Below are 14,656 nucleotides of genomic sequence, written 5' to 3'. Positions count from 1 at the left end.
GTATAAATTAGGACAAAAGTGTTGTAATTTTCCTAATGTAAAGTAAAATAATTCACCTGTGAAATACTCCTCTTCATTTATTTTACAGTGCAGTTGTTTTACAATATATGGCTATTATAATTATATGATTAATAATAATATAAAATTATTATTATTGTAAGGTAATTGTTTGGCTTCCTTCAACACTATATCACTACTAAAAAGAGGGTTGAGTCCCCTTTCAATATCAGGTACAATTCAATTCACTAACTCTTTTCTTTGCTCAATTTGCATGGTGAACCTGGGTTAATTTTGAACTCCCAAAGTGCACCAGATAGATGAATTTAACTTTAAAATGTAAAAAAAAGTTTTCTTCCTGAACCCCCCTAGAGGGACTGAGGTCCATCCACCACAGTCTCACAAAATCCTGTGGTAAACACTGAGACGTACATAACTACTCTTTGCAGGTTCCTCTGATAGAATTTATTACTAACACTGCTATATTTTGACCTGGTGCAAACTGACTCTGTCCACCGACAAAAATTATTAAACATCTATAATACATGATTAAGCTTTTGTTGCACATGGACATGTTCTATGAATATATAATAAAATGAATATATAATAAATATTGATTCTGCAGATGCTAAGAGCAGACTGTATGTTGTTAACTGAATTAAAGCCCACAGGAAATAACTGCATGACACTAAACTACATGGCACTATTTGCAAAGGCACAATTAATAACATCAGCATAGAAAAGTGATAAAAAAAAAGTACAAACCTCTTTCTCCAAATAGGCTGTCCACTATAGAATTCAACAGCCTGTCAATCTTTTCAAGGTGGTTCTAAAATACAAGAAAAAAGCAGAAAAACAAAACTGAGTTTTCACTTGAAGATGTATGGAGAATGCAGGCTTTGTCTGTGTCTGCTCAGGTCTTAGTGACCTTCCATTCCCCCCTGATTTATGTGCCTGACATAGTAACACATACACAATCAAATTACGAAGTATGCTTGCTTCAAGAAAAATGATACCTTGTGAATGCAGAGAGCTCAATAAACATTACACAACCACAAGTCACCTGCTCTAAGAATTGTACAATGGCACTAGATTTTACATACATGCATGAGCCTTTACAGATTAAGTCAGGTGAACCAATCAAATATTGTAAATTTGATAATGATAAGCTTGTTTTGTTGTCAAATTCTTTAGCATTCAAACCCAAATGCCTGAACACAAGGTTTTTCCTCCAAAAAAAAAAAAGGATGCATCCTCTAATATGGCTTGAATTTCTCTTTAATCGGCAGAAAGAGATGAAAAGCAAAAAGCGCTGAAATGAAATGCTAACTCTCTCTGTACTAAAACGACAACAGTGACCTCTCTCATTTTACAGGTCATTGGTTCTCTCTCTCTGCCTTTCACTGTCTCTTTCTGTTTGGATCTGGCTAAGAGGCCAATTTGCCATCTAACTTGCAAAACCCTGCAATTTTTACTGACTGAACGCAACGAATAACATAGAGAAAAAATCAGGGTGAGCTGGAAATGAGCTAGAACATAGTACATGCATAAGCATTTTGAAATACAAGTCAAGTCAGAATATATCTAGTCAGGATAAGTCAGGGTATATCTATATGAACACTGAAGAGAAAGGCTGGTGAATCCAAACTGGATATTTTATTAAACTAACTGGATTGGAATGAGCAGTGTGTGTGATTGTGTATATGTTACTATGCCAGGCACAGTAAAAAGTAATAGGGATGAGGATGACTTCGCTAATTATGATTTCTTATTGAAGGGTGATGGTGAACCGGACTGTGCAGGGGAGGTAAGGATGGGGAGCACAAACCACTAGCTGCAGAGGAAAGTATAGAGGTATAGTCACACTTGGTGATGGGTTGCAGGAGATAATGCTGGAGAACACAAGAGATACAGAGAGCCACACCTTCTGCCTAGACTGATAGGTGGGTGTACTGGTTCTCCGGGCAAAGCTCTTGTGGTGGCGCGCTGCCCACTGAAGATGGAAGTGTGCCGAGTCCCAGACACTCTCTTTACCCTGGGACCAAAAATCCACCAATGGACTTTGGACAGCTTACCAGACCATAGGAACAGTGAAGGCTGGAACCCAAGGAATCGGAATGAAGTGAGACCTATAGTTGGTTGTCGGAGAGATTTCCTGTTATATTTGGCCCAAACAAGGAATTGTTAACAGAAGGTTCTTATGAAACACCCAATTTCTGGGATTTTGTATTCTGTTTCCCCATTTCTTTGAGGGTGGTAGCCGGAAGTCCGACTCATTGTCATGCCAAGGAGGGAGAAGAATGCCTTTACAGACCTGGGAAATAAACTGAAGTCTGCAGTGCAACACAATATCAGGTGCATATATATAAGCAATATCACACAAGTAGAAGTGATTTCGGCACGGCTGTGATTTGGCCGTAGGTAATCACAGCATGCTGATATATAGCCATATCCCACGTCTACTCGTGTGACATTGCGTTTATACAACAGTTCGACGGCACAAGTGTATAAATACATACACAACAACAACAGAGTGTCTTTAAAAACCCTCTTTTGTGCAAAACTACTTCCTTCTGCCACGGATTCAAATCTCAGTTTGACAGTTAAACAGCCAAGCAAGCCCAAGCCTCCATTACTAATTCCAAAATGTCACTTTAGAGCTAGTAACAAAGGAACCTTGAGTTGCTTCATTGAAAGCTTATTGTATTACTGTATTAAAAGCTCACTGTGTTATGAAGAGTATTATGAGAGAGAGATGGACTGAGCGAGTGTGATTAACGTACCTGCATCTGATACAGCATTCAGTCTTCAGATCAGTCTCGTAATCACAATAAACATTAGTTTGAATGTCCGCTGAGGAAAGCGTTATCTTTGTCGTACCGTTAATATCCATTCATCTGTTAAAGGTCCACTGAAGTGCCTTGAAACAAGCACCGTTATTCTAACAGGAAGACCGGGTGGGACATATCAATCAGCCCCGCCACCTTTTTAAAGGCCAATAGCGTTCATTTATATCACAGCTTGTGCTAGAGCTGTTGAGCTCGGTAAAGCCACATTTGACAGGGTATGACAGCCACAATCTCATCCATATTGCTATAAAATGTAGCATTCTGTATAGAATTCAAATGGGTTCGATACGTTTTGTGGTCTGCGCCGACTCCCGCATATGATCCGATCCATGAATTGAATAAGTTTAATTATTTACACTGTCTGAATAATTCCCTATCTCCTATATATTGCACTACGTGCCATTCACCTTACATAAAATACAAATCCTGTAAACAAGTGACCGATCTCAGCCAGTGCTTCAACGTCTATTTAGGGGGTGGGCGCTTCGGATTCTAAAGAGCATTTGATTGGTCAGAAGATTTGATGAGAGGCTGAAGTATGAGGTGACGTCAAAAAAATCATTAGGCTTGTTTGAGATGCGCCTCGCCTCGCCTGAAATGTAGGCGAGAGTAGGCGGCTGCAGTGAGGGGAGGAGTGAAATAAGCGCAGTCAAGACGAACAGTTCTGAGCTCTCGAAGAGGAACAGATACATACGAGATCAAAGGCGGATATCGCATTATTCTCACTCATGTGCTGGGCTGCTAATAAATGTGATATAATTTCAGTTCTGTTGCTTTTATATGATTTAAATATGATGAACAAGACACTCAAAGTGCTTGCTATTTAATTTCATACGAAAGGTGTATTTATCATCAATTTTTTACTCGAATACAAACATGCATTTTAGATTTTTATAGAAATATGACAACAATCACATATCTCACACATAGATCACACTGTCATAGTTTTTCAGAACAGTCGTGCATAATTTAAATACATAATCGCATGAAACCAGGTAAAAAAATAAAACATTTTAGAAGAGAACGCAGCATAACGGTTGTCTGAACCAATGAGCATTAAGCTGTGTCGTCAGTCATTTCCCACCATGCTTTTGATCAGCGCAGTCGGTGAAGAGCTACTGCGCGCGACTGCTCAATCCGACACAGCCGCCTCGCCGCCGCGAGAGTTTTTTGGCACACATCAGCATGACATCAGAGCAAGTCGGACATAACTCGGACACTTTTCTAGCGTGATGCATCTCACGGTGATCACCGGTGATCGGTTCTGTGCAGATTTTGCTCATCTCAAACAAGCCTATTGATCCATTTTGGCGGAAGTGACGAACTGCAAGCTTTGAATGCTTATATCTTCTAAATGCCAATTTTGTCACTGTTTTGGAGTACACTGGCTTATACTGTAGATAACCTTTGATATTAACACCCAAAACACTTTCATTTTGATTTTATGGGGACTTTAAGGGTGATTTCTGATGACAGTGCTGCTCAGTGCTTATGTTTGCTGTCAGTCTGTTGTTGAAACTAAAAATAACTTTTTCAGTATAAAAATCTTTACTGCTGACTCACTCATAAAAGCAGTCTCTTGTCGCCATCTAATGGCGGAACAATGAAACTAAAATCACCATCAAGGAACACACCATTTCTCAATGCTAATTTATATAAATAATACTACTATTATTCATATAAATTAATATCCATATAAATTATTATTATTTGATATATATACAGTGGGGCAAAAAAGTATTTAGTCAGCCACCAATTGTGCAAGTTCTCCCACTTAAAAAGATGAGAGAGGCCTGTAATTTTCATCATAGGTATAGCTCAACTATGAGAGACAAAATGAGAAAAAAAAAATCCAGAAAATCACATTGTAGGATTTTTAAAGAATTTATTTGCAAATTATGGTGGAAAATAAGTATTTGGTCAATAACAAAATTTCATCTCAATACTTTGTTATATACCCTTTGTTGGCAATGACAGAGGTCAAACGTTTTCTGTAAGTCTTCACAAGGTTTTCACACACTGTTGCTGGTATTTTGGCTCATTCCTTCATGCAGATCTCCTCTAGAGCAGTAATGTTTTGGGGCTGTCGCTGGGCAACACGGACTCCAAAGATTTTCGATGGGGTTGAGATCTGGAGACTGGCTAGGCCACTCCAGGACCTTGAAATGCTTCTTACGAAGCCACTCCTTCGTTGTGTTTGGGATCATTGTCATGCTGAAAGACCCAGCCACGTTTCATCTTCAATGCCCTTGCTGATGGAAGGAGGTTTTCACTCAAAATCTCACGATACATGGCCCCATTCATTCTTTCGTTTACACGGATCAGTCGTCCTGGTCCCTTTGCAGAAAAACAGCCCCAAAGCATGATGTTTCCACCCCCATGCTTCACAGTAGGTATGGTGTTCTTTGGATGCAAGTAAGCATTCTTTCTCCTCCAAACACGACAAGTTGAGTTTTTACCAAAAAGTTCTATTTTGGTTTCATCTGATTCTCCCAATCTTCTTCTGGATCATCCAAATGCTCTCTAGCAAACTTCAGACGGGCCCGGACATGTACTGGCTTAAGCAGGGGGACATGTCTGGCACTGCAGGATTTGAGTCCCTGGTGGTGCAGTGTGTTACTGATGGTAGCCTTTGTTACTTTGGTCCCAGCTCTCTGCAGGTCATTCACTAGGTCCCCCCGTGTGGTTCTGGGATTTTTGTTCACAGTTCTTGTGATCATTTTGACCCCACGGGGTGAGATCTTGCGTGGAGCCCCAGATCGAGGGAGATTATCAGTGGTCTTGTATGTCTTCCATTTTTTAATAATTGCTCCCACAGTTGATTTCTTCACACCAAGCTGCTTACCTATTGCAGATTCAGTCTTCCCAGCCTGGTGCAGGTCTACAATTTTGTTTCTGGTGTCCTTTGACAGCTCTTTGTTCTTGGCCATGGCGGAGTTTGGAGTTGGACTGTTTGAGGTTGTGGACAGGTGTCTTTTATACTGATAACGAGTTCAAACAGATGCCATTAATACAGGTAACGAGTAGAGGACAGAGGAGCCTCTTAAAGAAGAAGTTACAGGTCTGTGAGAGCCAGAAATCTTGCTTGTTTGTAGGTGACCAAATACTTATTTTACCGAGGAATTTACCAATTAATTCTTTAAAAATCCTACAATGTGATTTTCTGGATTTTTTTTTTTCTCATTTTGTCTCTCATAGTTGAGGTATACCTATGATGAAAATTACAGGCCTCTCTCATCTTTTTAAGTGGGAGAACTTGCACAATCGGTGGCTGACTAAATACTTTTTTGCCCCACTGTATATATATATATATATATATATAACAATAATTGTATTATTATTATTATTATTATTATTATTATTATTATTATTATTATATTAATATTTAATAAACAACAATAACAACAGCATAAACAAACATAAGCTAAACATAATTTTTTTATTTTTGAAGAATCTGTCCATGATAACTGTCCATTTAGTCGTTGGGCATTGCGGAGATACTCTAGATTACAGTGGTCAGTAAGCATAGCAAAGGGGTGACAAGCTCCCTACAGTCAATGTCTATGTTATTCCAGGGTGAGTTTTAAGGCAAGAAGTTCATGGTTGCCTACATCATAATTCTGCTGTGCTTTCTAGGAGTTTCATGGAGAAGGCGGCGAATGAAGATGGGAAGGATTCCGCTGCTGCTATGAAAGCGCAGATCTGACTCTGGATGGTTTCTTGAGGATGTACCAGGAATGGAGTGGTTGTGAAAGTTTCTTTCAGGAGATGGAATGTTTGGGTGGTTTTGGGAATCCAGAACAAAGTCTTGGGCCTGCCTTTAAAGAGGAATGTGAGAAGAGCAGTGATTGAGCTGTAATTTTGGATGAGATGGCAATAGAAGTTTGTGAAGCCAAAGAAACACTTAAGCTCTTTTAGTGTAGATGGAGTGGGCCAGGGTGCAGACAGCTTCCACCTTCCCTTCGTGCATCTGGATGCCCTCAGCCAGATGAAGCCTTGTTGTAATGCCTCTTTCATATACTTCTCCATATTCTAGAATGGAGAGTAGATAGATCTTTCCATGGGACACTGGTTCACCCAGAATGAGGTTGATGGCACAGTCCTATGCTTGGTGTGGTGGTAATTGTGAGACTCATTTCGGGCAGAAGACATCCTAATAGTGGGAGTATCAGGGAGGGGATGTCTATGGATCTCTGCTCCAAAGGACTTTCAAATAGAGGTGGAGTTCAAAGAGATGGTTGTTGGCTTATGACGAACAGGTCTGGGCAATCCTGAGTAACAGCTACTACCCCACTTTAAGATGTATCCATTGGACCAGAGGATGACATTGTTGTGCTGGAAGAGCCATGGGCACTAGGATCACACAAGGAAGTTGATGTCCTCTTAATGGAAACAGCCTACTTGCAGCTGGATGGCTCCTACACAGTAGCTGACCTTTCTGCAACTTTCCAGTCACATAATGGATCTGGTAGGAGGTTTCATTGGGCTTTTTCTTGAGCTTGAGATAACAGATATGCCAGATGCACTTAAAGTCACTTTTTTGGACAAAGGAGAAAGACAGACATAGGGACTAATAACATAGCTCACCATGGGGCATGGAGGACATATGGTTTTTTGTTTTGTATGGCTTTAAGTTTTGTTTACTGTGTAGAGACTTGCTGAAATCATGTTTGGTCTCGTTCTGTATCGCATATCTTGTCAGTGTCTGCGCTTGCTTGGCCATTTGTTTTGATAAACAGGAAAGTGTGTTCAAGCGCCGACAGAAGACAGTGTAAAGAAATACTCTTTGAGAGAAGCAGTCTATCAGCGGAAGTTAAAAGCAGCTCGTAAGTGTATTTACTTGTCTCATTACTGTTTAGCGCAGTTGCCGTTGCTAGGAAACGCTTGTTTTGTTTACTGTGTAGAGACTTGCTGAAATCGCGTTTGGTCTCGTACTGTATCGCATATCTTGTCAGTGTCTGCACTTGCTTGGCCATTTGTTGTGATAAACAGGAAATTGTTTCCAGCTGAATTCAATTAGTGATTTGTTAGACGGGTATAAAAAAGGTTATTATACCGCGGCAGCCATCGTGTGAAGACCGAAGAGTGTAAAGACCATCGACTCTACCGTGCAACTCCACCAGGCAGGGACACCATTAAGGGATATAAGTATTGTTTTTTGTTTATCCTCTTTTCTACTACTTGTTTCACTTCTGTTTTAGTTTTTATAACCAATTCTTACTATGTGTTTTCAGATCAATACTATCACTACCACTCGCAAACCACGCATCACACACTGTAGGCAGCGCAATCCTAACAACCTGCGCACTTTGCCTATGTCTGCTAATACACGACTTTCTTTTTCTATTGGTCTCTGGAATTGTCAGTCTGCTGTCAACAAAGGTGATTTCATTACTTCCATTACTAGTCATTCAACGCTAAACCTCATGGCCTTGACAGAGACCTGGATCAAACCAGAGGACAATGCTACACCTGCAGCACTCTCTAATAATTTTTCCTTTTCCCACACCCCCCGTTTGACTGGAAGAGGTGGAGGTACTGGTCTGCTCATCTCTAATAATTGGAAATTTACTCCTTTACCATCTCTGAGTATCAACAGCTCCTTTGAATCACATTCGGTTACTATTACCTACCCTCTAAAAATCCATTTTGTTGTTGTTTATTGACCTCCAGGACCACTAGGTAACTGTGTGGAAGAATTAGATGTGTTGCTCTCTCCTTCTGTCAACCCTATTGATGGCATCTCAGGAACCGCACTCCAGTTAGGTCCTTCAAGGTATCTTGGAGAGGTGCGGTATCCAAGTCGCAACATCTAGCAACTGGGGTGCCTCAGGGCTTAGTTCTTGGACCACTTCTCTTCTCTGTCTACATGGCATCACTAGGTTCTGTCATTTAGAAACATGGCTTTTCATATCACTGCTATGCTGATGACATTCAACTCTACCTCTCATTCCATCCCGATGATCCGACGATAGCTACTTGCATCTCAGCATGTCTAACAGGCATTTCTTGCTGGATGAAGGACTATCACCTTCAACTCAACCTAGCTATAGCAGAACTGCTTGTAGTTTCATCAAATCCATCACTTCATCACAATTTCACCTTACAGTCAGGCTCATCAACCATAATTTCTTCAAAAACAGCCAGAAACCTTGGAGTTGTGATTGATGATAAGCTGAATTTCTCAGATCACATTGCTAAAACTGCCCGGTCCTGCAGATTTGCTTTATACAATATTAGGAAGATCAGGCCCTTTCTTTCGGAACATGCAACACAACTCCTTGTTCAAGCTCTTGTTCTGTCCAGACTTGACTATTGCAATGCTCTCTTGGCAGGTCTTCCAGCCAATTCCATCAAACCTCTACAATTAATCCACAATGCCGCTGCAAGATTAATCTTTAATGAGCTGAAAAGAACGCACGTCACACCTCTGTTCATCAATTTGCACTGGCTACCAATAGCTGCTCACATAAAATTCAAGGCATTAATGTTTGCTTACAAAACCACCTCTGGCTCTTCACCCCTTTACCTAAATTCAGTACTTCAGACCTATGTGCCCTCGAGAAGCTTGCATTTTGCAAGTGAATGACGCATTATTGTGCCATCCCAAAGAGGCACAAAATCACTTTCACAGACTTTTTCATAAACTGTTCCCACCCGGTGGAATGACCTGCCCAACTCAATCCGAGCAGCTGAATCCTTAGCCATCTTCAAGAAATGGCTAAAAACACATATCTTCCATCTTTATTTGACCCTCTAACTCTAGCACTCTCTATTCTAATTCTATTTTATCTATCTGTCGTCTTTTTATTAAAAAAAAAAAAAAAAAAAACACACACACACTTGACCCTCTATCAACTGCATATGTATTCTCTAACTGCTAGCTTTTCTTGAAAAACTAACAGTAGATTTATTTTTTCTATTCTATCTACTTGTTTTCTTTAATAAAAACAAAAACAAAACAAAAAACCTTGCTACGTGTACTGCGTTAGGCTAACCAAGACTTGCACTTGCATGTTGTTGCTCTTTTGTTGGTTTTGATTGCTTCAGTTGTCCTCATTTGTAAGTCGCTTTGGATAAAAGCATCTGCTAAATGACTAAATGTAAATGTATATGGGACATGCCGCTATTATGTGTCACCCTGAACTACAGTAAAGGCATGGTGTGAGGCAAGTGTTGTCCAACTGCATGGCTTCACTACCTGGCTTTGGAGTACCAGCGAAAACTGGCTGGCTAGATGTTAAAGGGTTACTCCACTCCAAAATGAAGATTTTGTCATTAATCACTTACCCCCATGTCGTTCCAAACCCGTAAAAGCTTTGTTCATCTTCGGAACACAATTTAAGATATTTTGGATGAAAGCCGGGAGGCTTGTGACCGTCCCATTGACTGCCAAGTAAATAACACTGTCAAGGCCCAGAAAAGTATGAAAGGCATCATCAAAATAGTCCATCTGCCATCAGTGGTTCAATCTGAATGTTATGAAGTGATGAGAATACTTTTTGTACGCAAAGAAAATAAAAATTACGACTTTATTCAACAATTCGTCTACAGAAATCCTCCTGGTTTTCATCCAAAATATCTTAAATTGTGTTCCGAAGATGAATGAAGCTTTTACGGGTTTGGAATGACATGGGGGTAAGTGATTAATGACAAAATTTTCAATTTGGGGTGGAGTAACCCTTTAAGGAGGACTCCAAAGGAGAAGCATACTCCTGCCATCCCTTCATGCGGTGAGAAACTCGAATAGATACTTGGATGAAATGCTCAAGTCGCAATGCTGGTTCTAGTCCCTGGTGGTAGGTCATCAGCAATGCTTGTTTGTTCCACCCACAATAGGCCGCTAGATTACAGAACTTCATGGCATAATCAGTTATTGAGCTCTTTTCTTGGCATAAATGATAATAACATTTGTTACTTACTGACAAGTCACTAAAGGGAGAGCTAAAACTTCACAGAAGTAAGCTACAAAAATGAGGAGTGATTGTGTGACAGGCTAAATTGTCTCAACCTACTGAAGTGCTCACCCAGTGACCAAGGGCAGTATAAAAGAGATCTGCAGCTGCATCTCTAAGGTGAGCAATCATTGTAAAAGTAAACCACTGCAGTTGTCCACCGAGCCAGGGCAGGGTGGTGGGTAAACTATGGGACTGGCAACGTAAACTGGCGGAGAAGAAGTGCTGGGCTGTACAAGAAACATCCATTTAAAACAAGTTCAATTCAGCTATAGGCTATAGCCTAGCTATAGGTTCTACAAAAGGCAGCAATGTTGTTTGTTACCTCAAGTCAGTTCAGTACTTATGTTGATGTTGCAGGATGTGTTTCAACTGTAAAACAGCACTAAAGAAGACAATAGTACCATCATCCATCCTTATTCAGTTCAAAGTTTTGTTCCCATCCAATGGTGTCAGTCAATGTGGTCATATCAATACATGTATCAATGCTACCAAGATAGTCTATTAGACTATTTAAGTAACTCCCAGAAATGTATTATATTAAAATTTGGTATATTAACACTATATAATAAAATATGTACATTTATAGTAAATTCCCAATTTGTAAAACTTTGCTACTGTTGTTTTTTTACAAAAACGTTCTGACTGGCCCAGACAAACTTTTTCCAAGTCTTTGTACATCAAAATGTCTTGGCCACAGTGTTTTATAATAATTAAAAAAAAAAAAACTAATTAAAAAAGCCTGTAAATGCTTTGTGTTCAATGTGGCTTTGTTTTCCTCTCCTGAATTTTTCCACAACTCATAACATTCTAAATCAGTGGTTCTTAATCCTAGTCCTGGGGACCCCCTGCTCTGCACATTTTTTATGTCTCCCTTATCTGACACACTGAGGGCTCATTCACACAAAGCCAGAGCTTTCCCTATTCAATCTTTTTTTCCCTCGTTCTAAATAAACACGGCATTGTCTCAAGAAATAGCTGCGTACACACAAAACCACTGAAACCGACTCAAAATAATGTAGTATACATGCCACACCAGTATGTGGCGCTGTAATTATGCCACATAGATACACTAAAAATGGAGAAGAAGACTTGGAGCATGCACATAAACCTTGCACGCTGTATACAATCCCAATACAACAACAAAGACGAACATGAACAATGCACTTATTACATTATTATTTATTAATCTGTGTTAATGTTAGTTAATAAAAATACAGCTGGATCCTTCTGGACGAAATGCCAATACGATACAAAATTTTAACGTAATCCGTGTGGACAGGCCTACAGTTCAGTTCATGGAGCTCACTCCTAAGGAGCTGATGATCTCAATCAGGTGTGTTAAATATGGTGTATAATCTAAGATAATATTCTATGTATGTACATTATGTAGAGCAATGGTCTCGAGCTCAATTCCTGGAGGGCCACAGCTCTGCACAGTTTAGCTCCAACCCTAATCAAGCACACCTGATCCAGCTTATCAAGCTCTTTAGCCTTACTAGAACCTTCCAACCTTCCAAATATTCAAATTTTCTGAGATACTGAATTTGGGATTTTCCTTAGTTGTCAGTTATAATCATCAAATTTAAAAGAAATAAACATTTGAAATATATCAGTCTGTGTGTAATGAATGAATATAATATACAAGTTTCACTTTTTGAATGGAATTAGTGAAATAAATCAACTTTTTGATGATATTCTAATTATATGACCAGCACCTGTGTATGTGTATGTGTATATATATATATACACACACTGAACAAAATTATAAACGCAACACTTTTGTTTTTGCCCCCATTTTTCATGAGCTGAACTCAAAGATCTAAGACTTTTTCTATGTACACAAAAGGCCTATTTCTCTCAAATATTGTTCACAAATCTGTCTAAATCGGTGTTAGTGAGCACTTCTCCTTTGCCGAGATATGCCACACCTGTGAGGTGGATGGATTATCAAGATGCTGATTAGACAGCATGATTATTGCACAGTTGTGACTTAGGCTGGCCACAATAAAAGGCCACTCTAAAATGTGCAGTTTTATCACACGGCACAATGCCACAGATGTCGCAAGTTTTGAGGGAGCGTGCAATTGGCATGCTGACTACAGGAATGTCCACCAGAGCTGTTACCCGTGAATTGAATGTTCATTTCTCTACGTGTTACTTTGGCTGTGCGTCCTGCGTCATCAACCCGGAACTAAAGTTCGATTCAGTTCAATTTCTGAACTGTCTCGACCGGTTGCTTCCTGAGAACCGGCTCAAAAGAACGATTCGTTCAAGAACCGAACATCACTAGTTGGAGCTAAACTCTGCAGAGCTGTGGCCCTCTAGTAATTGAGTTTGAGACCACTGATGTAGAGCATGCCAGTCAACACTAGAACACGTGCTTTAGCAGGGGGGTCACTCTTTCAAGGACCACACGAGAGACTTTGTGGACCTTGCTAGCTTAACACACTACCCAGACGACTGCCTCACCAGGTTCTACCGTGTTGGATTATACACCACCACATGAGCGCAGTTGTCTGGGGATGGTCCTTTGTAGAGTGGGTGCTGGTGAGTAACAATTCGCTGCTGACTGCCTTCTATGTCGTGCTGCTGAGAGGTTTGAATCGCCTTCGATTATGAACGCGAAATTGCGTAGCTTGTCAGTGAACGGCTCAGGGCCTGCCCTGTCCCCGTCCATCGTCCCTTTGATGTGGTGCAGTTGTCCTGTCCCCTTAGCAGAAAAACACCCCCAAAGCATAATGTTTCCACCTCCATGTTTGACGGTGGGGTTGGTGTTCTTGGGGTCATAGGCCAGCATTCCTCCTCCTCCAAACACAGCGAGTTGAGTTGATGCCAAAGAGCTCGATTTTGGTCTCATCTGACCACAACACTTTCACCCAGTTCTCCTCTGAATTACTGGCAAACTTCAGACGGGCCTGTACATGTGCTTTCTTGAGCAGGGGGACCTTGGGGGCGCTGCAGGATTTCAATCCTTCACGGCGTAGTGTGTTAACAATAGTTTTCTTGGTGACTATGGTCCCAGCTGCCATGAGATCATTGACAACATCCTCCTGTGTAGTTCTGGGCTGATTCCTCACCATTCTAATGATCATTGAAACTCCACAAGGTGAGATCTTGCATGGAGCCCCAGACCAAGTTAGAATGACAGTTATTTTGTGTTTTTTCCATTTGCGAATAATCACACCAACTGTTGTCACCTTCTCACCAAGCTGCTTTGGCGATGGTCTTGTAACCCATTCCAGCCTTGTTTAGGTTTACAATAGTGTTTCTCAACGGGTGCGGTACCACCCCCCAGGGGGCGTTCGGAGAGCATCGGGGGACGCTGGAAGCAATATTTTTGAAAGGTGGGCGCTGAGGTGTTCTTGGGGGGCGTTTAGTTAAGGTGAGTTTACACCAAAGATGTATGAGCTGAAACTTGCAAAAGAAAATGATCTGCCACATCCCAAAGCCGTCTCTACACCAGATGCATCAAAGCGCACTTTCTATATCTGTTTGTCAACTTGTCAGTAGCGCAAGCGCGTGGAGTGCGGCAGAGAACGTGGCATCCGTTTATGTAGCTCTTGCGCTCAGATACTGAATGACTGATTATAATGAGGATCTGTGTGCTTTGACACAACGTCGCGCTGTTCGCACCCAGTGTAGTAGTGTTTGTTAGTTAGTTTAAGCCACTAGTTTACACCAATACTACCACTTCTAAACGATCATTTCCAGTGAAAACAATAGCAAACACTTAGACACGATAAAGCACAGTATGTTTTTTCTTGTTTAGAAAAATTTATATGAATGATTTTTGTTTGACGATTGGCTGCGGTTTGTTTGAATGCCAAATTTCAAGAGATATTCAGCTCTTGA

The 14,656-nt window shown here is 40.5% G+C and overlaps 1 protein-coding gene across 1 annotated transcript in view; it reads right to left on the bottom strand.

Annotated features, from left to right (window-relative positions):
• The window catches only part of elovl2 (ELOVL fatty acid elongase 2), a 127,463-nt gene that overhangs the window by 98,528 nt on the left and 14,279 nt on the right, over window positions 1-14,656 (bottom strand). Inside the window, exon 2 of the mRNA XM_058766113.1 lies at window positions 763-826. Coding sequence (XP_058622096.1) covers window positions 763-826 — 64 coding nt within the window. The remainder of the gene's footprint in view (window positions 1-762; window positions 827-14,656) is intronic.

Source organism: Onychostoma macrolepis, chromosome 24 (assembly GCF_012432095.1).
Source record: "Onychostoma macrolepis isolate SWU-2019 chromosome 24, ASM1243209v1, whole genome shotgun sequence".
In the NCBI taxonomy this organism is placed as follows: Eukaryota; Metazoa; Chordata; class Actinopteri; order Cypriniformes; family Cyprinidae; genus Onychostoma; species Onychostoma macrolepis.
Note: the sequence above shows the minus strand (reverse complement) of the source record. Positions and strands in the feature narration are given on the sequence as shown.